This window comes from Thunnus thynnus, chromosome 21 (assembly GCF_963924715.1).
Source record: "Thunnus thynnus chromosome 21, fThuThy2.1, whole genome shotgun sequence".
Lineage (NCBI taxonomy): Eukaryota > Metazoa > Chordata > Actinopteri > Scombriformes > Scombridae > Thunnus > Thunnus thynnus.
In genome coordinates, this window is record NC_089537.1 from 12582976 (window position 1) to 12605632 (window position 22657).

At 39.1% G+C, this 22657-nt stretch overlaps 4 protein-coding genes across 7 annotated transcripts in view; 2 read left to right on the forward strand and 2 right to left on the reverse strand.

Moving 5' to 3' along the window:
* Positions 1–189: 189 nt before the first annotated feature.
* kpna1 (karyopherin alpha 1 (importin alpha 5)) lies at positions 190–9435 on the forward strand. 2 transcript variants are annotated; one of them, XM_067578515.1, is made up of 14 exons: positions 190–256; positions 1268–1401; positions 1614–1727; positions 1858–1957; positions 2426–2520; positions 2784–2915; positions 3214–3302; positions 3462–3561; positions 3755–3918; positions 4965–5043; positions 5125–5250; positions 5356–5483; positions 6116–6291; positions 7301–9435. In XM_067578515.1, the coding sequence occupies exons 1-14, from the start codon at positions 205–207 to the stop codon at positions 7486–7488; spliced, it is 1677 nt and encodes a 558-aa protein (XP_067434616.1). In that variant the 5' UTR covers positions 190–204; the 3' UTR covers positions 7489–9435. The 2 variants fall into 2 exon arrangements, with proteins under 2 accessions (XP_067434616.1, XP_067434617.1); XM_067578516.1 differs by lacking the exon at positions 190–256 and adding an exon at positions 270–418.
* A 547-nt stretch (positions 9436–9982) lies between these two features.
* Positions 9983–14068, reverse strand: fam162a (family with sequence similarity 162 member A). Its single transcript, XM_067578517.1, has 5 exons — positions 13902–14068; positions 12139–12240; positions 11582–11693; positions 11082–11190; positions 9983–10869 (listed from the first exon to the last, which is right to left on the reverse strand). The coding sequence occupies exons 1-5, from the start codon at positions 13942–13944 to the stop codon at positions 10753–10755; spliced, it is 483 nt and encodes a 160-aa protein (XP_067434618.1). The 5' UTR covers positions 13945–14068; the 3' UTR covers positions 9983–10752.
* Positions 13699–19072, forward strand: mix23 (mitochondrial matrix import factor 23). 2 transcript variants are annotated; one of them, XM_067578520.1, is made up of 5 exons: positions 13699–13721; positions 17379–17504; positions 17623–17769; positions 18600–18659; positions 18762–19072. In XM_067578520.1, the coding sequence occupies exons 2-5, from the start codon at positions 17394–17396 to the stop codon at positions 18810–18812; spliced, it is 369 nt and encodes a 122-aa protein (XP_067434621.1). In that variant the 5' UTR covers positions 13699–13721; positions 17379–17393; the 3' UTR covers positions 18813–19072. The 2 variants fall into 2 exon arrangements, with proteins under 2 accessions (XP_067434621.1, XP_067434620.1); XM_067578519.1 differs by lacking the exon at positions 13699–13721 and adding an exon at positions 15798–15926.
* Positions 19073–19475: 403 nt separating this feature from the next.
* The window catches only part of LOC137173621 (cystatin-B-like), a 37362-nt gene continuing 34180 nt past the window's right edge, over positions 19476–22657 (reverse strand). Inside the window, exons 1-3 of one of the 2 annotated variants that reach the window (XM_067578522.1) lie at positions 20609–21518; positions 20418–20519; positions 19476–20216 (exon numbers count right to left, since the gene is read on the reverse strand). In XM_067578522.1, coding sequence (XP_067434623.1) covers positions 20088–20216; positions 20418–20519; positions 20609–20677 — 300 coding nt within the window. In that variant the 5' untranslated portion in view covers positions 20678–21518 and the 3' untranslated portion in view covers positions 19476–20087. Of the gene's footprint in view, positions 20217–20417; positions 20520–20608; positions 21519–22657 lie in introns of those variants that run through there. The other variant, XM_067578523.1, reaches the window with a different exon arrangement.

Genomic DNA, 22657 nt, shown 5'->3' on the forward strand with positions numbered 1-22657 from the left:
CACCTTCTTATTTTCTATTTGCAACTTTTGTTTTCAGGAATATGGATGATGATGATTATTATTTATTATGGGCATGTAGGCTATTTATGTTTGTTGTTTTTGTCTCCATCTGGTGTTAATTGTGTTCACGTCAGTGTTTTTCTAATGCTTTAGGTTGTTACTTATTGTCTGTGTGGCCGCACAGACGAGCCATAAGTCCACCCGATGGCGTCTGGCGCCGGCGCGTCTCCACCCCAGAAAAGTATCAAAGCTAAGGGTTCGTACAACTTTCTTCATCATCCCTCCTCTCAGCTGTTCTCAACCTGCTCCATCGCAGAATTAAAAAGGGCCGAACTCGCGCATGCGCAGTAACATACCGGCGACGGCTGTAGAAACGGCGGCCTAGCGAATCAGGGGATTACGGAGCCCAATTTGACAGGTCATATAACAATAATTACATTTATTTACGAGCCTCTGTGTCGAAACGCTTCATATTCAGACTGTAATTCTCGATGTCAGCGACGTTTGTAAAACACTGGTCCGGTTTGATTCTGTCGCGTGAGCTAACGGTTAACGTTGCATTTGAGCGCTAACGTTAGCTACGTCAGCTAGTATATTGTGCTAACAACGGATATGTTTTTAGTATCTACTATTCTGTTATTTTAACATAAACCCGTGTGTTTTCCAGCTTTGTGATACTCTAAGGGGAAGCAGCACCTTTAATCCTTATAGAAATATATGTTTGATGGCGAATTAATCACGCAGTGTCAATACATATAAAGCTAACTAGCTAGCTAGTATCCTTGTATGCCCTCATTTGTTGATGTGTTTGTTGAGTGATATGAACCTTTTTATCTCTGTTAGCCGCACCTCAAGTTTCAATAACAACGTAGCAAGCTATGTTGATTCACTGTCTTGACAATCTTTACAATTTACAAACGCTAAACATTGGTTGAAGGTCTTTTATGGTATGTTTGTGAGTTGTTTGTGTTTTGTACTGCTTGGATATACTTTGTTGTTCGTGTGTCGTGTTGTATTGTTGTGTGTGTGTGTGTGTTGTGCAATTTCATATGTATTTTACTGTAGAGGTTTATGTATTTTAAGTCCATCTAGGGACGAGCATTGCAAGCTAAGTTCATGCTATACACTTGTCCCTATGCAAATAAATATTAAATAAATAAATAAGTCTGAAGATAAATATTATTATTTACATATTTAATACTGTGAAATCAATACAGATCTAAGATCCAAATAATTAGATTTTCTAAATCTGTTTGCATCTTCTCAGGCTACACAATGAGTCAGGGTAAGGACAATGCACGACTCAAGAGCTACAAGAACAAGTCTCTCAACACAGATGAGATGAGAAGAAGGAGGGAAGAGGAAGGCCTACAGCTCCGCAAACAGAAGAAGGATGAACAGGTGAGCCAGGAGTGGAGGGAGTACTTTAGATCTCCACAGCAGTGGGTTTAATGGGCTTTATTGTGGAGTGAAGAAATTGTGGCCACTCTGTACAGACCACTGTTGCACGCTGTGTTCCCAGCGATGTAAAAGTGAAGAAGAAATGTACCTAGAAAGGTACATTATTGGTAAATTATTAGTAAATTATTCATTTAAATACTGTTACATTCCAGCTGTTTAAGAGGAGGAATGTTGCCACAGTGGAGGATGATGGCATCCTGGAGGACGATGGGATGGCCGATAGCGGCTACCTGGAGTCCCAGGCTAACAACATGGACCCACTCATGGTGAGAAACATCAAACTAGTCAGCGATAATAAAGTACAAGATCCTCACAGTCATCACACAATGCATATATCAAGTGAAATGTGGAAGTGTTTCATGTGCTTTATCAAGTCTTCATCTCTGTGCTGTACAGGGTGGGGTGATCTCTGAGGATATGACTCAAATGATCTTCTCCAGTTCTCCTGAGCAGCAACTAATAGGCACTCAGCGCTTTAGAAAACTCCTTTCTAAAGGTAAGGGTGCACTAGCTGTTCCTTGTGTATTGATTTCTGTTAATGCCAGCAGTTTTCTCCAATAAAACTCGTTTCATAATGTTTAAAATCTGCCACCTTGGCTCGTTTCTTACTGCTGCAACAGCATTCCATTGTGTTATAGCTCATTTCCACCACTCATTTATTCAAACTGGCCTTTTGTCTCGCCTAATGCTGTTCAGTGTTTGTAATTTTTGTGTGTTTTTAAGGTGTTTTGTTGCTTATGTTTTATTGTTTCTTTGTTTTTTTATTGTTTTTATGGTCTTTTTTTCAACAATTTGACTCTTGTGAAGCACTTTATGCTTTGTGAAAGGTGGTATACTAAACTAGATTTACTTACTGTTAAAATTCACTCTGTATGTTATCATGTGATTTACTGTAATGCTGTGATAAGTACGGCTATATTACATGTTGTCCTCGTCACTTATTCCTTCTGTATGTCTCACACAGAACCCAACCCACCTATTGATGAAGTCATCGCGACTCCAGGGGTGGTGGAGCGCTTTGTCGAGTTCCTGAAGAGAAGAGAAAACTGCACATTGCAGGTACATTTCCTACAAGTCTCAGTAACAGTGCAGGTGTGCACAGGTTGACTGAGCTGAGGAGGCATGAAACTTACTTTTCAAAGCATCACATTTCTCTTGCAGTTTTTTGACCTTATTTTTTAGGTGCTGAATGTCAGATACTTCGTACTGTATGTGTGGTGTGTCATGCAGTAGGAGACTGTTTAACAGTTTAAAATCAAACCTGTGACCAACATGAGGTAATGAATGAATCTGTTTTTCATGTGTTTTGAATATTGTTTTAGTTTGAGGCTGCATGGGTGTTGACCAACATTGCATCAGGCACATCTCACCAGACGCGGGTGGTCATCCAAGCAGGAGCTGTTCCCATTTTCATTGAGATGCTCAGCTCAGATTTCGAAGATGTACAAGAACAAGTAAGGAGGACTCAGACTTACCTAGGATTCATGCTCTCTGTCAGCTAATTGTCTTCCCTCGGAAAGTCACTCAAGTGCTCTATATGTTGTAAATAATAGCGTACACTTTGCCTGCCTGAATTAATGAGGTTGAATAAAACATTTAAGTGTTGATTTAAAAACATTTTAAGCAGGTGTTCACATTTTAATAGAATACCACTGACATTTTGCAAGTCTGTTATCCTGTACTGATTCCTGTTAACGAATATTATACATTTTAATGTTATTGTCTGACTTGAATAATTGCTTTGCCCTGCAGGCAGTGTGGGCCTTGGGAAACATAGCAGGAGATAGCACAGAATGCAGAGACTTTGTCATAGACTGCAACATTCTGCCTTCCCTGGTGCAGTAAGTAGCATCTCAGTGACACATTGTCTTATTCTTTCTCACTGACACTTGAGAATAGAGAGAAAAGTCATTAATATACATTACTGTTTCTAGATTCTGTATCCTTGGTAAAAACATACTTTGTAAAAAACAATACAAAAAAACAACCTCTTCCTGCAGATTATTGGCCAAACAGAATCGTCTAACGATGATGAGGAATGCAGTGTGGGCGCTCTCAAACCTGTGCAGAGGAAAGAACCCACCTCCAGACTTCACTAAGGTGATTTGCCAAGATAAATATATCACTATGGGAACAGTACACCTCTCAGATGGATTAACTACTTGGTATCTCACTTTTCAAGGTCACAGGCTGAATGAAGTTGCTCTTATATAAACTGGGAAACAGTTGATCCCACTGAACTTAACACCAACATGTTCCCACTCACCACCTCTCTTTGCACCATGTTTTGCAGGTGTCCCCATGTCTCAGTGTGCTTTCTTGGCTGCTGTTTGTCAACGACACAGACATTCTGGCTGATGCATGCTGGGCACTCTCCTACCTATCTGACGGCCCCAACGACAAAATCCAGGCTGTTATTGACTCAGGAGTCTGTCGCAGGCTGGTGGAGTTACTGATGTAAGCCTTAAACACATAATACTGAGAGAGATTTATTCTTAGTGAAACGTGAAGGGCCCTACTCTGACGCCAGCTGATAACACCTAAGAACTATGTTTCACTGAGGGTGTTTTCACACCTTCACTCTGTAGTCTGGTTAAATTGGTGCGATTCGTTTGGGCAGGTGTGAATACAGTAATTACACTCAGATGTGGACCAAAACAACCGCACTGAGACCCTTGAGGATGTGGTCTCAGTCCAGTCCCAAATGAACTCTGAAGGGGTTCGTTTGTGGTAGGAACGTGATCTGACCTTGATCCTACCCAACTACTAGGTGTTCTCCGCAAGTTAATTTGAGTGAAATAGCTCCCGTAGTGAAGTGTGTTTTGCATAGTGGGATGCGGATGAACGACTTAAACAGTTGCTAACAACTAGCTGGAGAAGGAATAGAGGTCGGACCTGGACTAGCGTAATGTCGTATATTGTATTTGGCGAGTGGACCTCCTTCCGGACCTTCTTCCAGTGTTTATGTTCTTGCCCCCGCCCCAGACACATCTGATCAATGAGTGAAGGTTCTCATGTGGCTTGTGGTGCTGCATTTTGGCTCGCTTGGATTTTTCTCTGTGTGAAAAGAAATCAAACTAAGGGAAAAATGCACCAAGCTCACCATCTCATCAACTGATTCAGACCACAGCAAATAAACTACATGTGTGAAAACACCTCCCATGTGCGCAATTTGTCACCATTACATTGGGTGTGACAGTCTAGATGTGGGTGTGTTATGAATGGTGAGCTGACAGTATTCAAGTTTGACAAACTGTATTTACACAACTGTATTTGAATTACCAGCAAACAAACACTTTCCCTTTACTTGGAAAACCTCTGTTCAGGATACATATAATGAGTTTTCAAGATAAACTGCAACAAAAGTCAGGAGAATATGCTGCACTTTAAAAAGTCCCAATACTAGCATACGTATACCATGTGATGAAATGCCTTGAACTTGCAGCAGCTACAACAGAAAGCATAAAATAACACACACTGATCACAACTCTGTTTTGTTTCAGGCACTCTGATTATAAGGTGGTATCTCCTGCACTGCGGGCTGTTGGTAATATAGTCACTGGAGATGATTTACAGACACAGGTAAAGGCAGCATGTGCACACATGTAAAGTTATGCTACTAAGTAGTTGAATGCTTCTTACTAATTTGCATTATGGCCCCAGGTGATCCTAAACTGTTCAGCACTGCAGTCCCTACTTCACCTTCTGAGCAGCCCCAAGGAGTCCATCAAGAAGGAAGCCTGCTGGACGATCTCCAACATCACTGCAGGGAACCGAGCACAAATACAGGTGTGTGTGCGCGTGTTCCTGTGTGAACAACCTGGAAACTGTTACTCATGAGTTTGAGGGTTTGTAAAGTTGACTCATTTAATCATTTTGTCTCCCTCTTTGCAGATGGTGATAGATGCAGGTCTGCTGCCTCCTCTCATAAGTATCCTGCAAGTAGCAGAGTTTCGCACAAGAAAGGAGGCAGCCTGGGCCATTACCAACGCCACCTCGGGGGGCTCTGCGGAGCAGATCAGGTTAGACAGCATGTACCTGAACAGTACATTCTATCTGCTGCCTGCAGCCAATATGTGGGCTCTCCAAGATCTCACAGCCATTAAATATTAGCATGTTCCTTCATGGATGATGACTAGCTCTTATCAGTGATAAGCTTACTCCACAGTTAAGCACTAATTCACAGCTAGCATTTAGCACCTTAAACAAAAGCACCACTTAATTTAAAGGTAGATTTAAGGCTCTAAAGACTATTTCAAAACTGACAAAAATGAATAAATGTAAAAAAAAAAAAAACAACACAAAACTCCTAGTCTACATACAGCATGCACAAAACAATGGAGGAAATTTGAACTACACTATAGTGGAAATGGGCTATTACTCCTAATTACACTAGAATTCATCATTTTAGGCAGTAGATTGGCATAGACATATAGTTTTATTTATTGATGCATTATATGCAGTTTGCTGAACATATTTTGTATCTCTTATTAAGCCAAAGACACATATTTGCTCTGTATTATTACAGCAATAAAATGGTTCTATTCTGTGTGTGTGTGTGTGTGTGTGTGTGTGTGTGTGTGTGTGTGTGTGTGTGTGTGTGTGTGTGTGTGTGTGTGTGTGTGTGTGTGTGTTTTTTTACTGCCCCCTGCAGGCACTTAGTGGACCTCGGCTGCATAAAACCTCTGTGTGACCTGCTCACACTTATGGACTCCAAAATAGTGCAGGTGGCTCTGAATGGCTTAGAGAACATCCTGCGACTGGGAGAACTGGAGGCCAAGAGGGGAAAAGGCATCAACCCCTACTGTGCGCTCATCGAAGAGGCCTATGGTAAGTGAATGCATTTCGAATGATAGTCCACTAGAATTATTTACATTTACGCTCATTATATTAAAGATTTTTTTTTTTTTACCTAAACATTTCTATGTTCGAGAAGAAAATCAAAAGGAAAAAAATCACCTGCTCCAATTTACCACATGAATGTAAATCTGTCAGTTAGACAGTTTGTGGTGAAACTGAGCAACTGAAGTGCTTGTTTACGTTTTCTGACAAAGTTGTAATTTGACCGCCTACAAAGATTTTTCCCACATTATCCCAATATGTAAATGATGCACATGCCAAATTCTGCATTCTGGCATTTTAGAGCAAAAACTGGGTCTGTTTAATCAAATTAAGCAGGTTCCAGATAAACAATAACTATTCTACATTTGTGATGCAAGAGTTCAGTCCAAAACAAAAAAGTAGAGTAGTAGTAAAGAATTCATGTGGCTCAGCTGCTTGTCAATTAAAGGACCAAAATGGTTTTATGCACCACAGTAACGCAAGTTACATAAACCAAATTTTTGACATTGTTGACCAATTTATTGATTTCAGTTATACTCAAGTACTGCAGCTGTGAAGTAGAATTTATTAGAAAGGTCCTGATTTTAAAAAACCTTTTTTTAGGTGAAAATCTGGGGAACATGTCTACTATATGGGATCTTGCGGTGTTGTCTGAAAGCCTTGAAATCATGGAGTCAATACTTGCTGTGATATAACTGCACATTTCTTTAGGGCTGCAATTAACATTTATTTTCATTAATTTATTTGTTGGTTTTTTTTTAATTAACTGATGAATCCTTGATTCTGTAAGATGTCAGATAATAGTAAAAGTTCCTAGAAACCACACTGATATTAACAGTCCAAGATTACCAAATCCTGGTATTTGAGACACTAAAACCAGAGAATATTTGGCAGTTTTACTTGATAAATGACTTAAACGATTAATCAGTATTGTAAATTGTTGAAATGTAATTTCCTGTAAATTGATGAATTGTTATATTCCTCCCTTCTCCATCAGGTCTGGATAAGCTTGAGTTTCTTCAGGGCCACGAGAACCAGGAAATCTACCAGAAGGCCTTCGACCTGATCGAGCGCTACTTCAACACTGAAGACGAGGACCCGTCTCTGGCTCCAGCCGTCGACCTGCAGCAGCAGCAGTTCCTCTTCCAGCAGTGCGAGGCCCCGATGGAAGGCTTCCAGCTATAATGCTAAATCCTCCCCCTGTGCTCCACCTTCATCCTCACCTCCGCTCATTTCTCTCACTCTGCCCACTGCCGTGATCAAGGGCGACAGCAACCCTAGGGCCCCCCTTCGTTCCCTTCTCATTGTCGGAGAGATTGATTTAATCATTATCATGATTATGAAAAATGTAATATTAAAGGAGCACATGTGTGCGTACGTCCAAAGTGGGTCAAGTTCTGCAGTCTTGTCAGCCAGTTTGTGAAGGTTTCACTCATCATTCTGTCTTGCGCTGAGCTCAACTCTGCGCCTTATTCCTCGGCAACCACCTGCTCAGGCTCCAGCATCTCCTACTGCTTCCCAAAAGGTACCCAGTAACACCATCCCCATTTTATTCTTTTTGGATTTCCTCCTCAGCTCATCCCAGATGAAAAGCCCGCCCACCTTCCCATGTTCCCAGAAGATTGGCGATCCCTGCGGGAGATAGTAGGACTGCACAGCTTGTCTGATTGAAGCATTAATGACTCACAAGACAGACAAACATGGACATGATTGTTTTCCTCCCCCTCCTACACACACGCACAAACACACACACACACACACACACACACACACACACACACAGACAAACACACACACACACACACACACACGGAGAAGAATGATCTAACCTAAACACTGGACTGACCATGAGACGTCGACCACACGTTTGACTGTGGTCACTGGACTGAACTGCCCACAGCGGGGCCATGTGGCCAGTCCCGACTCAAGGACTCACCTGACCTCTACGAAAGGCACTTAAACGACTCAAAAAAAAAAAAAAATGGAGGTGAATTCCCTCACCTCTGCTCTCCAGCCATTGGATAAGTGACCACAGATGGACAAATTAGGAACTTGACTGTGTCGCTGAGGGGTGGAGCTTGTCAGTGACAAACCAGGCTGCTTGCGTTCCCTCCTGGATCTCATATCATGCATTCCTTCATCCAGTAACGGGACTTTCCACCTGCACAGGCTCCATCCTGAAGAGCTTTTTGACTGCCTCCTGCCTCTGGTGTGATGTGAATAACCCCATGGAACCATGGGAAATTGGAGTCTTCCCTCGCACTGAGACAATTGGACAGACTTGGACAAGACAAAAACAGACTATTGAACCCTGGAATCTGTGCAGCAGCAGACCAGCGGGAATTTTTATTATCATAATTTTCATTTCATTTGCAGCACTTTAGTTCAGGACTGATGCCTGCTCATTGAGAATATACCTTAGTTTTTACATTAACTATTTAATTGGTTGATGACACGGCTCTTCCCTCCTCAGGAAGCGAGGTGTATAGAGGTGGTGGTCTGTATCCTCGGTCCCCTTCTGGTATGACAAGGATTACAACGTACTTCACTGTTTACCCCTCCCACAAAGGGACTCAAGCATATTGTGGACTGAAACTGTTAGCACACTAATTACAATCAGTAGATCATGCTGCCTCAGCAAAGCTCGAACAACTTCATTCTGACTAAGAAATTTCTACCAATCAGACTCTGGAAAAAATTGGCAACGTAGCTGTGAGCAGTCTAAAAACATGGCTTTCCAACCCATGTTCAGGTAGTATTTTCTAATTTGATCATGTCAAATCATTGACGCATAAATCAGCTTTTGGGTTTTGAAAACATTGTTCTTTATTTTTAAACTTTTTTTTTTTGTTTGGGGTTAGCATCTTTCATGTTGCTGATGGTGCCATAATCCTTGCTCTACAGAAATCCTTCCAGATAATTTCAACAAAAATCCAGATTAAAACTTGAAAATACTGGTGATCACCTTAGTTAGATAAACTGAATGTTTACCGAGTTCTCTTCTTTACATTGCTTACTTTTGTCAAAATCTCTGCGAGAGATGACCAGCTCTACATGTTCATTACTGTTTGTTGTATTGAGTTTGTGCAGCTGTCCCCTGTTATGCCATTTGCATAAAAGCCGTTTCATGAACTACTGTCCAAGTGACTACTTTTCATTGTAGTTAGTAGTATACAGTCTTTGATCAAGTTGATGCCAAATAGCTAAAGGAATGGCAGTACTTGAACCTTGTGTGTTGGTCTGCAACTATCATTTTCATAACTGATTACTTTCTGGACATTAGTTTGGTCTTTAAAATGTCAAAATAGTGAAAAATGCTCATCAGTTTCCATAGAGCCAAGGGTGACGTTTTCCCATCGCGTATTTTATCTAACTGAAAGTCCAAAAACACAAAAAGACATTCAGTTCGCTGTCATAAGACTTAAGAAAACAAGAAGTATTCGCATTTGAGAAGGAGGAATCAGAATTTTTGCTTCAAAAAATGACTTAAAAGACTAATCAATCATCAAAATTGTTGCAGTTTAATTAGGACTCCAGGGAAAGCTGAACCACAAACTACATACTGAACACACAACAAACAACCACTTGCCACATTCTCAGTATTTATGAGGAAATAATAGTTTGTTTTGTTGTTAGTTTAATAACTTTTGAGTTACAATGAAACCAAACCAGAGAAATCTCAAGAAGTACTACTTTATTGAACCGATCTTTGTGGTGCTTACTATATACAAACATACTGTGGATGTCACATTACATGATAATCAGGACAGGACAGACCATTGTGCATATGGATCACATGTCTGATCCACTTCTCATCAGAAAGATGAAGACCAGTTGAAACTCTTTAGTGCTGTTCTGTCTTTACTAACGGAAAGACACAGAAGATTCCTGCCTTTGAGGCAAATTTAATACCTAAGGCTTAAAAGTCGGAAAGCTTGAGAGGTACGTGTTGGAACTTCACTAGAAGCACTGAAGGAAAACTTAATTATCGTAACGAGAAATGGAAATTTGTATGTCTGTTTAACAGTTTTCTTGTCTGAGAATCATACTTGTGTGTACTTGAAGCAAACAAGTAGTTATAAAAACCCAGTGGCACTTGAAACCTGCATTAAAAGTATTCAGCTAAGTCATATTGTGGGTTTCCATTCCTCACAAATCCTTGCTACAAAAAGCGCGAGTACCATTTCCTCAACAAACAGGTGCCAGTTTATACCCTAAATACATTCGCTTCAAAGATAAAACCTTTCATTGGGTTTCACAATTCTTACATAATCCATATTTGTCTCCTGGTTGCAAAAGCTGATGCTAGACTGCTCTGAAAAGTTTTGGTTGCTCTACACTCTAGTGGAGAGCTCTGTAGTTGTGGTACGTACTAAACAGCAGGAACAGGGACATTGTTGGCCCAATATTTGGGGAAAATGACGTAATTGTGTAGGCGCTAGTTTTCCATCACTGAGCCTTCTCAGACAGGGAAAGACTAGCTTCCCTCTCTCTTTGTAGTTCCTCCCTCCATTTAGCTTTCTTCTCCATGTTTTGACCCGTTAGGGACTCGTGTCTGCCTGCAGCCTGTAACAAAATACAGAGGATGATATTTATATTCACCCTGAAACTCATCAGAAACAGCAATAACATTTAGATTGTTTCTTTCTTCTTAAAGACACAGCTACAAGCAAAATTTTAAGGACGCAAACTGTTCTTGAACATTATCCGAACCTCTCTTTTTGTAAACAAATACATAGAAAAACAATACATGCAAACACAAAGCTTTTGTCACTCACCCTTTTGCCCAGGAAGACCATCAACAAGCAGGCCCCTATTGTAGTCGCCATCATCACATAGCAGGCTTTCACTCTCATTCTGTTTCTGGCGGCGTCAATCATCTCGAACCTGTGGCGCAGGCAGGTGTACAAACATCAAAAACAATATTCTTATTAATGTACAGAAAATAATGTGGAAGACGTCAATCAGTGCTTATAGAAAGACGGTTTTTTTTCCCCATACTGGGAGGTCTGCAGTTTGTGTGCGTGACAATCAGGTCTTTTATCACAACAGCAGATCACATGTGATCTCCACCCTGATGCCAGGACGCCGTAATTACCTCCAGCCACAAGCAGACGCCTCATTTGAACTGCAGCTGTCTTGGACGACCACCTACCCGCAGCAGCAGCAGCCGTTAGTTAGCTCTGTTCTTGTGATGTAACTTAACTAAATCAAGCAAAGTGCCAATCGGACGCGAGTGTGCTGGGAGGTCTGGTGTAAACAGGAAGAGGCTACTTACGACACAAGCTCTGGTATCTGGTCTGCTGTCTTGAAGCGTCCCGACCAGACCAAGATCTTCTTGTCCAACGGGGAGGGTCTGTAGCCTGGGATTCTAAACCCGGGGCGAGGTGCTGCAAGAAAGAACATAGCACGCATTAAGTCCACAAATCCATCGAAAACAAACAGTGGATCCACATCCTGCGCAAAAAGCTGTGAAGTTCAATTTCACAAGCCCCAAGTCAGTAGCTGCATCACCCCAAACTGTGACCCGACTTCCTGTGTCCCTCTTTCCTTTGGGACTTTAGAAACGTTCACATACTGCCAATGACGGCAACAAACATCCTGTGAGGTACAAAATCCACTGACAAACATTTTAGAGATGTTTTATCTTTAAATAAATGGTTTCTAAGAAAAATAAGTTATCAGTTAAGTTGGTATTTATGTAGTAATTCAGTTCTTCAATTCTTTCAGTTTTCATGGGTTTATCAGATGTATAACACGGTATTCTGGATTAGAGGTTAAAATAGCAAAGGAGTCGTGGTGAATATCTGTGATTGAATTGATCCAGAACTCTACCATGTGCTGGAGCTGAAGGCGGAGGCTCTGCTTTGGCCTCCTGCGGTTTATTGCACATCCCTCTGTGGCTCCAGGTCTCACTGACCTGTCTGCTCCTCTGACCTGTCGAGATATTAAAACATGCAGAAAAAAAAAATCATTATCACAATTAGAGATGCAACTATTGATAATTATAGTCTTCTGATTATTTCTTTGAATAATTGATCAATTGTTTAGTAGATGAAGTGTTAAAAGAGTGAAAAGAAAAATGTCATTCACAATTTCTCAGAGCCTATGGTGATGTTTTCAGTTTGCTTGTTTTGTTTGACCTACTGTCCAAAACCTTAAGATATTCAATTTACTGTCACATATGATGAAGAAAAACAGCAAATCGGCAAATTTGAGGGGCTGGAAACAAAAAACATTCGGCATTTTTGCTTGAAAACTTACTGAAACAATTACAATCTACTAATCATTGAAGCTCTAATCACAATTAGTCAATTACTTAGTCTATTAACTGAAAAGTTATCAGCAACTATATTAAAATTCAAGTAATTCTCAATCAAGTGTTTTTTTAAGCACAAATGCCAGAATTCACTGGTTGCATCTTTTCCAATGTGACTATTTTTTCTGGCTTTTTTAGTCTTTTATGATAGTAAACTGAATATATTTTGGTTTTGGACCTACGACAGACAATCGTACAAAAAAGTAAGTTGTAAGTATTTATGCATTTCATGGGTTTAAAGGATGGGTTCACCATTTTTCAAGTCAGTTTTAAGACAGTCAAGTGCCAATATGAACACTGAAAGAGGTTTTCCTCGCTGTAAGCATTCCTCCTGTTCATACTGGCTATTAAAAGATCCCCTATTAAATGTGTTTACAGTTTAAGTGATGGAGGCCAAAATCCAGTGTCCACACAGTCATTTTGTGCAAAAATGCAATTAAAGGTTTATGAAAAGCTTATATGAGGCTTCAGCAGTCTGAGTTTGTTTGATATCTGACACATTTACAGTATTTTTAGCATCAAATTACCTGTTTGTGTTCCCTCGGACAGTGTTTCTCTGTTGAGCTGTGGTGGAAGTATAATAACAAAAAGAGGGACTTTGCCTCTAAAAAGACTAACGTTGAACGATATCTACTTGATTTGACTCATTTGGACGACTGAAGCTTCATATTAGCTTTTAAATACATTTTTGCACAGAAGGATGATTGTGGATTTTGGCCCCAACGCTTACATTGTAAGTGCATTATGAAAGGATCTTTTATTAGCCAGTATAAACAGGGGGAATGATAACAGAAAGAAAAAAACAATTTCAATGTTCATTTAGGCACCTGGCTGTTGTTTTAAGACAGACTTGAAAAAAAAAACTGTGAACCTGTCCTTTAATAAGTACAAAAACACAAGATACTTCATAACATGCCGCCTAGTTTCACGATAAGAATAAGCCTAAAATATCGTATTACAATAAAACAAAGTCAGCTAGGTCAAAGTGTTTTAATGTCCAGATCACATTTCATAATACAGGAACAACATCGGACTATCAACATGCTGTAACTGTCGGGTGACACACCTTTCACATCCGTATCAACCAAATAACAATAAGGTAATTTAACTGAATTACAGTTTAACAGGTGGCAAATAACGTCAAATGTGTTAAAATATTGTTGTGAGAGATTATTCTGCCTCTACAGCTGCTAATTTAACGATGAAGTTACCAAAAGAAGACGAGGAGACGCAGATATAAATCGAAACAAACATAGAAATTCAAGTTAATTATACGAACCTAAGAGGTTGCCGATGGAAAGGCGAGACCTGACGAGATTCATGTTGGTTTTTTTTAATAAAGTAAACAAGATTTAAATTAGTCTATCACGCCATGAAACCGCGCTGACACAAAGTCTCCGTCAGATGTTGAAAGTCAACTAGCTGCAGCTTTAAATGCAGCCCACTTGTGTCTACATGGTTAACCCTAGATCTGTGCAACTCTCGCGATATTTGTACGTGGTATTTCTTCATTGTGCGCGTTGCACAAAATAATTATGTATTTTATGGTGTGACAGAACTGTGATTAAGGTCTGGTTAGGTTTATGAACAGAAAACACTTGTTTAGGGTTTGGATGAAGATCATGGTTTGTGTTAAAATGATCAGTCTCGCGAGATCTTTCGTGGGGTGACCATCAACAGGACCCCGTCACATAACCACAGGAGCCCGTGCAACACGCCTGATTGAAATAATCATCAAATAAGAATGTAATTGAAACCACATGATTTCACGGCGATGCAATCTTCCAACAAGAAGTACTTACTGTGAAGTCCAGTCAAAGATCAGTGACAAAGGATTTAGAGTAATTTAATGTTAATCATCTAAATCTGTGTCATTGAGTTTATGTTTATATTTATGCATCAAAATATGCTATAATATGGTGATGACATGTTTCATGTTTTTTTATTTCAGTCCATTTTTCATTGTACCACTTTGGAAAATGTGGTTTGAAATGTGGGACATCATGGTTTTATGTGCGACAGTCGAATATGTTGTTCTGTGCTGTTATTGTTATACATTGAATATAATACGAAGTATCAATAACATATGTCACTTTGTCAGGGGTCATCAGTTTACTCAATAGGGGTCCCTTAATGAAAAAGGTTGGGAAACACCAGTGCATTTCATAACAAGTTATATATATATAACCAGTGGTGGAAGAAGTATTCAGATCCTTTTTTAAGTAAAAGTACCAATACAACAATGTTAAAATACTCCATTACAAATAAAAGTCCCAAATAAGTAAATAAGTATTAGAAGCAAAATGTATTTAAAGTATTGTGGTTTGAAGTAGTGGTTTGGTCCCTCTGACTGATTATTATATATGACATTATTAGATTATTAATACTGAAGCATCAGTGTTAGAGCAGCATGTTACTTCTAGCTGCTGGAGGTGGAGCTAGTTTGAACTACTTTATATACAGTTAGCTAGTTTAGACCTGTGGTTCCCAACCTAGGGGTCAGGCCCCTCCAAAGGGCCACCAGATAAATCTGAGGGGTCATGAGATGATGAATGGGAGAGGAAAGAAGAAAAAACAAAATTCTGATACACAAATCTGTTTTCAGTTTTTGGACTTTTCCTCTAATCTTTGATTTTTGGTAAAATATTGGATCATTTGAACATTTTTTTAAATTAAACCATGTGAGAAGTTTAGAGGTAAAAATCACTATTTGGTGGCGCTGTTAACAACTCATAGACATCTGAAATGTGACCCCGACTACATGCTGATTTTTGTAAGACGTTGGAAGCCAAAAAGGCTGGAAACCACTGGTTTCATCTTTAACAATGTGTTGTACTTTAAAAGCTTGTTATATTATCCATTGAGTCAAATCTTCATCTGAAAAGTAACTAAAGCTGTCAAATAAATGTAGTGGAGTAGAAAGTACAATATTTCCCTCTGAATGTAGTGGAGCAGAAGTATAAAGTAACATCAAATGGAAATACTCAAGTTAAGTACAAGTACCTCAAATTTATACTCGAGTAAATGTGGTTACTTGCCACTACTGTGTATCTAATTAATTCGATGCCGCGCTTATTTAAATAGAGACATTAACTAAGTTATTGCGAGACAAACCTGCTGATATTATGAATTAATTGTGTAGATATAATATAATGTGGTATATTTATATATTTAGCTTGACCGAGGCGGATTTCATTCAGGCACTGTGTTGAACACCTCACGCTGTGAATGGAGAGGACCGGCGCAGTCAACTATGGCGGCGCATGATGGGACTTTAAACTGTGAGGACTTTTCAATGTTTCAGGTAATTTAAACGGAGGATTCATCGGTTTGTACAAACGTGTCACGCAACTGCAGCGACCCGAACCCAGTCTGTGCTGTTTGTTTTCCGTGTAATGATCTGTGGAGGTCTCACTGTGTCAGAGTCTCTGTCAGCTCTGCACATCAATGTCATAAAACTAACCTGGTGAAGCTGTTTAACTGACTTTCTGTGTCCACTAGTGGACAGTAACTAAGTACATTTACTGAAGTACTTTATACTTCCACTCCACTACATTTCAGAGGGAAATACTGTACTTTCTACTTCACTACATTTATTTGACAGCTTTTAGTTACTTTTCAGATGAAGATTTGACACAATGGATAATATAAAAAGCCTTTAAAACACAACACATTGTTTATTATTATTAAGATTTATTCATTCAGGAAAACTCATTAAGATCTTCTGCAAGAGAGACCTGACAACAGGTTACAAATAAGACAGTCGCAAAACAATCATACACTCTCAGACACACTGCTTAAAACAATCACAAACATTATGAAGAATATTAGCTTCTACAACTTTAAAGTCCCTCAGAGGAACAAGTGTTTCTAACTTTAAGATGTGTTGCAGTTTATTCCAGTAGAAAGGTGCATAGTACTACTAGAAACCAGTCTTCCCCAGTTCAGAGTTTGTTTGAGGAACTTTTAAAGCCAACCTGCTCTGTGACCTCATGTTATCAGCTCTGAGCTCAACTAAAGATGTTGAAAGACTCTACAACTTAAATTGTGCCCAGTGTAACATTTTTCCCCACTGGCTCACTTGGCCAGTAGATCAAAGTTTTACTGGCCTCTTTTAGATTTTCACTGGCCCTGCAGCCAAAAAATGAGAATAAGTCTTTTTTTTCCATAATTTTGCTGATTTACTCGTTGTATACATAACAGCGTACAACAGTGAAGTTCCCTTTAAATTTGGTTGTTTTCCTTTAATCATGGATATGTATTATAATTATATATTATAATTAACTTTCTGCCGATTGACTAATCATTGCAGCTCCACATTGCTTAATTTTTAGGGGTTCACAAGCCAAAAAAGGTTTAAGCTACTCATAAAGAGGTGGAGGTGAGCTATGTTAATAGGCCCATTTAGTGCAAGAATACAGGCATCAAAAGGAACATAATATATGACTTTTGGTCCAGGTGGCATCCTAGTCACCCCTGACTCCCTGAACTGGCTCCTTTTCAAAGTGAAGGAGCAGTCACTACTTCTCCAAACTGCTCCCCCTGTCCTCAAGGATGAGCCTGGACACTCATTTCAGTTGTTTCTGTGTTTTTATACATGCAGACTGTATGCAAATCTCATGGCCTTTTTGTTGCCGTGACAGTTACATTACTACCAGCGCTGTACAATCTGCCTGTCACAATCCGTCTTAACCTCAATCACAACCCTGAGTTCTTTGATGCTTTTAGTTGACCGTCTCTGTCCCGTGTTTCTCAGGAGGTGCTGAAGGTGATGCGCACCATAGATGACCGTATCGTCCACGCTCTGAACACCACCGTGCCCACAGTCTCCTTCTCAGGCAAAGTGGATGCCACGCAAACATGCAAACAACTCTATGAATCTGTAAGTGTGTCATCATGACTAAAATAATGTGTTTGTAGGGTATCACTTCCTGGCTTTTTCACGTTAATGACCTACATGCTACATTTGATGTGTTTCTTGTCCGTCATGTGCCACACAGATGATGGAGGCCCACCTGAGCAGAGACAAAGCTATCAAGGCTTGTATAGCCCAGACATCTGAGGTTGTGGGACAACTGCGTGAAGAAAGAGCGAAAGACAGCGAAAACCTGGCACTCATTAAACAGCTAAGAAAGGAGCAGACCAAAGTAATTCCTGTTTCTGACACTAGAGAGCCTCAAATACAAAGATGTGAGCAGTGCAGTTGGTCCATCTGCATCAATCAATCAAACTTTATTTATATAGCACTTTTCATACAATTCAAATGCAATATACAAGTAAAATACCAAAATTAAAACAAGGTAACTTGTAAAATGAAAATGAAATAAATAATAATAGATAATTATAGAAAGAAAAAGATTTAATAAAACCTACTTTAAAAGAATGAATTGAATAAGAGAACAATCAAAGATAATAATAATAATAATAATTTTATTTGTATAGCACCTTTCGTACAAGAAATGCAGCTCAAAGTGCTTTACTCCCAAATCTCTTGTTCCAGCTTCGGAAATGTGAATATTTTCTGGTTACTTTAGTCTTCTATGATAATAAATTGAATATCTTAGGGTTTTGGATTACTGGACGGGACAAAACAAGACATTTTAGGTTGCATCTTGGGTTTTGGGAATCAGTAATTTGACATTGTTAAAGACCAAACAACTAATTGATAAATTGAGAAAATAATCAACAATCAACAGATTTTAAAAGACTGTGAGTTGCAGCCCTAGGTGAGAGAAAGTTTAGACATGGGTATCTCAAAACTTGGACAAACAAAACAAACTATTTGACCAACTGTGTCTGCATGGTTAAATACCACCAGTGACCAATGAGAAAATATGTTTTTATTTTGTTTTTTGCGATTTAGGTGAGTAGGGTTATTAAAACAATTTTGTGGCATACAAAACATGCTTAATTGTATATTTAACTATCATCAGACTGTCAGTGAAAATAATGCAGCTTTTGTTTTTGTTTCCTCCAGTTAAAGCTTATGCAATCAGAGCTGAATGTTGAAGAAGTCGTCAATGACAGAAGTCTGAAGGTACGCTCACTATTATCACTATTATCATTTACCCACAGTGTCTTATAATCCCACATTCTCTCTTATATGTTACTTATTCATGTTGTTTTTCTCTCTGTTTAGGTTTTCAGTGAAAGGTGCAGAATCCACTACACACCCCCGAAGGTGAAGTGAGGCTCTGCATGACGAGAGGAGCCGCTTCACTCGATGGTTGAATCCAGACTGGAGCTGAAACTGTGACCTGCTGCTGCGTGCCGACTGCAGGCTGTTCACCACGCAGACCACTCTGACCTCTTCTCCACCTCACTCATATTCCATTGTGGTTATTGTGCTGCATTAACATCACTGTAAAACATCACTGTGTGGTTCTTGAATGAGAAACATTGTACAAAAAGAGTCTTTTTTTTAAAGATAATGAAATGTTTTCAAGTGAAGCTTGTTGTCTGTGATTTCATTTCATTTGAGATTTAATGTCAGGAAAATTGGGAGACAAGATTTCAGTCAGTGTCAGTGCTTTTCCTCATTTTAGATCAAATGTATGATCTAAAGTATTTGTGAAATCTTTGTCCCCCTCCTGAGCACCTGTAAGAAGTAACTGACAATTTAATTTAAAAATAATTAAATTTGACGCCCACGAGAAAATCCAATTCATTAGTATGGTGCAATTTAAAGCTGGAATGTGGGACTTTGGTCTCCCCCTTCTGGCAGTGAGAGTTACGGGGGGTACCGGGCTGTGGTTACCTGACACAGGCATGCAGCACACTCTCACCCCAAATGACAGGCACACAGAGAGAGCTGGTAAAAACGCACATATTTTCATAGTCCACCGGCCCATCGGGATTTGTCCCAGTATGCCTGATGGCCAGTACACCACTGAACGTAACCCACTGTTGCAGTTGTAAAACAGTGGATAAATTGTTTTAGCGTCACAATTTTTTACTATAGTCAATTTACTTTAGTCAATTTTTAACTATCAGAATTTGATCCATTCAGTCCGGTAACATTTGGAAAGTCTAGAAGAGCCGCACCAATAACAGCCAAAGGGCCAGCGCGGGAATGTCGTGCCAGACATGAGATTTAAAAACTCTGTATATTGTGAAATACAGAGAGATTTACCTAGTGATGATAGACTTAATCAGCATTGTGTGAACTATTTTGACAAGGGCTTGAAAGTAACGGACGTTCATTAATATGTAAAAGTTCCGCAGTTCCTGTTAAACAACAGCCAGACTTAATCAGGTTAATGAGTCACCTTTTTTATTTGTAAAAATTTCTGCCCAGCAAGACGGCCTCTACTTTAAAACTCCACAGAGGAAAAGAGACAGTCACAAGAATCACAACAAATCCTTTTTGTGTTTTTGATGCTTTCTTTATTAATTCTTTGAAAACACTAAATATTTGCCTATTACATTACTTTGCTGAACATTTGAAACAGATTATGTGATCACTTTAAAAAGGTGTGAGGGGGTCCTCGTTGGTTTTGTTCTCCTGTACGTCTTTCAGTTCAACTGCTCCTCCATTAAAATCAAGTGCTTCAAAGACACTCAGAAGAATGTAGTTGTCTCCTCCTACATGAACCTGCAGGAAAGAGGAAAACAGGACATCTAGATGAATATATTTCTCTTGATCTCTCATTGCAATTAATTCAGTTCATAATCAAGTTTGAAGTTTGTTTATTGTTACATGTCAATACACAAGTATAAGAGTAAAAATCTTAGGTTTCAGCTCCTCAACAAAAAGAAATATTTAAAATATATCACATTTTCACATATTTATTACCTTGATGATATAGTTTGTTCCAGCCACAGTCTGTCTGCTGTATTTTACAGCTACAAATTCTTTGAAATTCTTCCCTGTTTCCTTTTCTACTTCGGGTTTCACCTGTTAATAAAGGAAATAACCACAAATCCAGAAAGTGATGAACACCAGAGTGTCTGTGGAGATGTGAAGAAGGTAGTTTGATAACTCACCTGATCACAAAGCTTCTGAGTTTTCTTAGTGGCATCTCTTGTCTCACTGAATCCTCCAGTGACAGGCATGATGAGGTTTGTTGAAGTTATCAAAGACGTCAGCTGTCTGGTTTTAAGAGTCTCAATGCAGGTGTTCAGTTTCAACTTTTCACATGTATTTATACTGTGTAACTACACCTGGAAGGTGGCTCCACTTCATGTTGGGTGGAGCTACATCTCATGATTGTGGTTATAGTTTTGTTCCTCCCATTTCCCCCACCAATTCCAGTTTGCATTGTGGGTAAACAAAAGTGGATGTTTCTGTTCTTACAATTCAGATTTTTATCACTTTGAATGGGTAAATAAGCCCTAAAATTCAATTTTAGATGATAAATGCATGTACTATTAAGGTTGGGCATCCTAATTCTCCATAATACCATGATCTCTGAACATTTCCATTTAATCTCAGTCATAAGTACAGTGCCAGTAAAATGTTTGGACACACTTTGACTGGTTCTGTATGTATGAAAACTTTTTTCCTCCTCCATGACATATTCCAGAAGTAGTTGACAATAAGAAACTGTTTCCTGGTTTGTATAGTTAGAAGTTTTTGAATTTTAAGATTTGATCGCAGTTCAGTTAAACATCAAATCAACCCCAATCCCATCTTCATAATTACTCTGCATCACTCTGTAATCTGTAGTGCAGTTAAAGGATCCTCACATTTGCAGACAGTTATGTTTATCCGCTCATTTACAGAAAGCACCTTATAGAAATATTTAGATTTTGATGTCTACAATTCTGTAAGAAAATAGAAATTGTTTTGTGCAATTAAAACAACTGCCAGGCTTAGTTAAGACATCTGAGATGACATTTTGATTCATGTCATTGTCTCAGCAAACTGCAAAAAATTGCAAAAACATTTATTTTTTAACAATGAGGAAAACCTACTGCTGCATTTAAGAGTTACAACAAATCAACAATCTTTTACAAAGAAGTGCATTTAACTTGCTCCTCCCCAGCAGCAGCAGCAGCAAATAACAGCAAATATCTTTGTAAGTTTTATCACACTGGACATGAAAACTGCATATAACATTATTGTAGAGGAATGTTGTCTTATGTGACTGCAGCCAGGCTGAAAGGTTAGCCAAAGATATGAGAAATATCAGAATCATTGTTCGTATTGATTTGATGATTAATGCATGTAGCATGAAGGTGTGGCGACCTCATTCTCCTGGGAATAATGAGGCAACATGAACTCTGAACATTTCCGCCCTCTGTACCAAGTCGTTCATGACAGTTCACACAAGTGTGTTTTTATTTTCACCTCAACAAAGTTATTTCTTCATAGTCCACAGATCTTATTGTTAACAAAAAACATAACAATGTCACATGCAGTCAAAAGTGCATGTTCAAGTTCAAGTTCAAGTTTATAATTTGTCCCAAATGGGGGATTTGTGCTGCAGCAACCATGAAAACACATAGCAAATAGCCACAGAAACATACACCAGTTTACACAGACCAATAAGTATCCACCGTAACCCCTGAAGACATTGGCATTCCACTACAAATATAATGCACTGCCCCTCAATATTAATAATTGTCACAGTTTCTGTATCAGTATCATCATCATCATCACCATCTACGAGGTAGTGAGCTAATAAACAACAGCAGCAGCTACCTCTTTCTGCCAACAGCATTCAAGGCTCGAATGGAGACAGAGATCAAGCAATTTTTGTACCTGTTTTTTGTGGTTATAGTGGTACTTAAACATAGGCCAGATGGTAACAGCTTGCACTCTACTTGCCACCTTCACAATCTTATCATTCTTCTGTTTGACAGCGAGGTTGCCATATCAGCAGATTATAGAAAATGAGATAACAGACTCAGTTCTACAGAACTCTCTACAGATCAGAAAGTTCTACAGAGCAATGTCATTAGACTCTTACCAAACTGGAAATTAGCAAGTTTCTTTAAGCAAAAAGGCGTTGCTGGCCTTTGATATACAGCTGAGGGGGTCGTCTGAAGTATATAAAGTGGAAATCTGATATGAGTGGAATATGAGTGGAA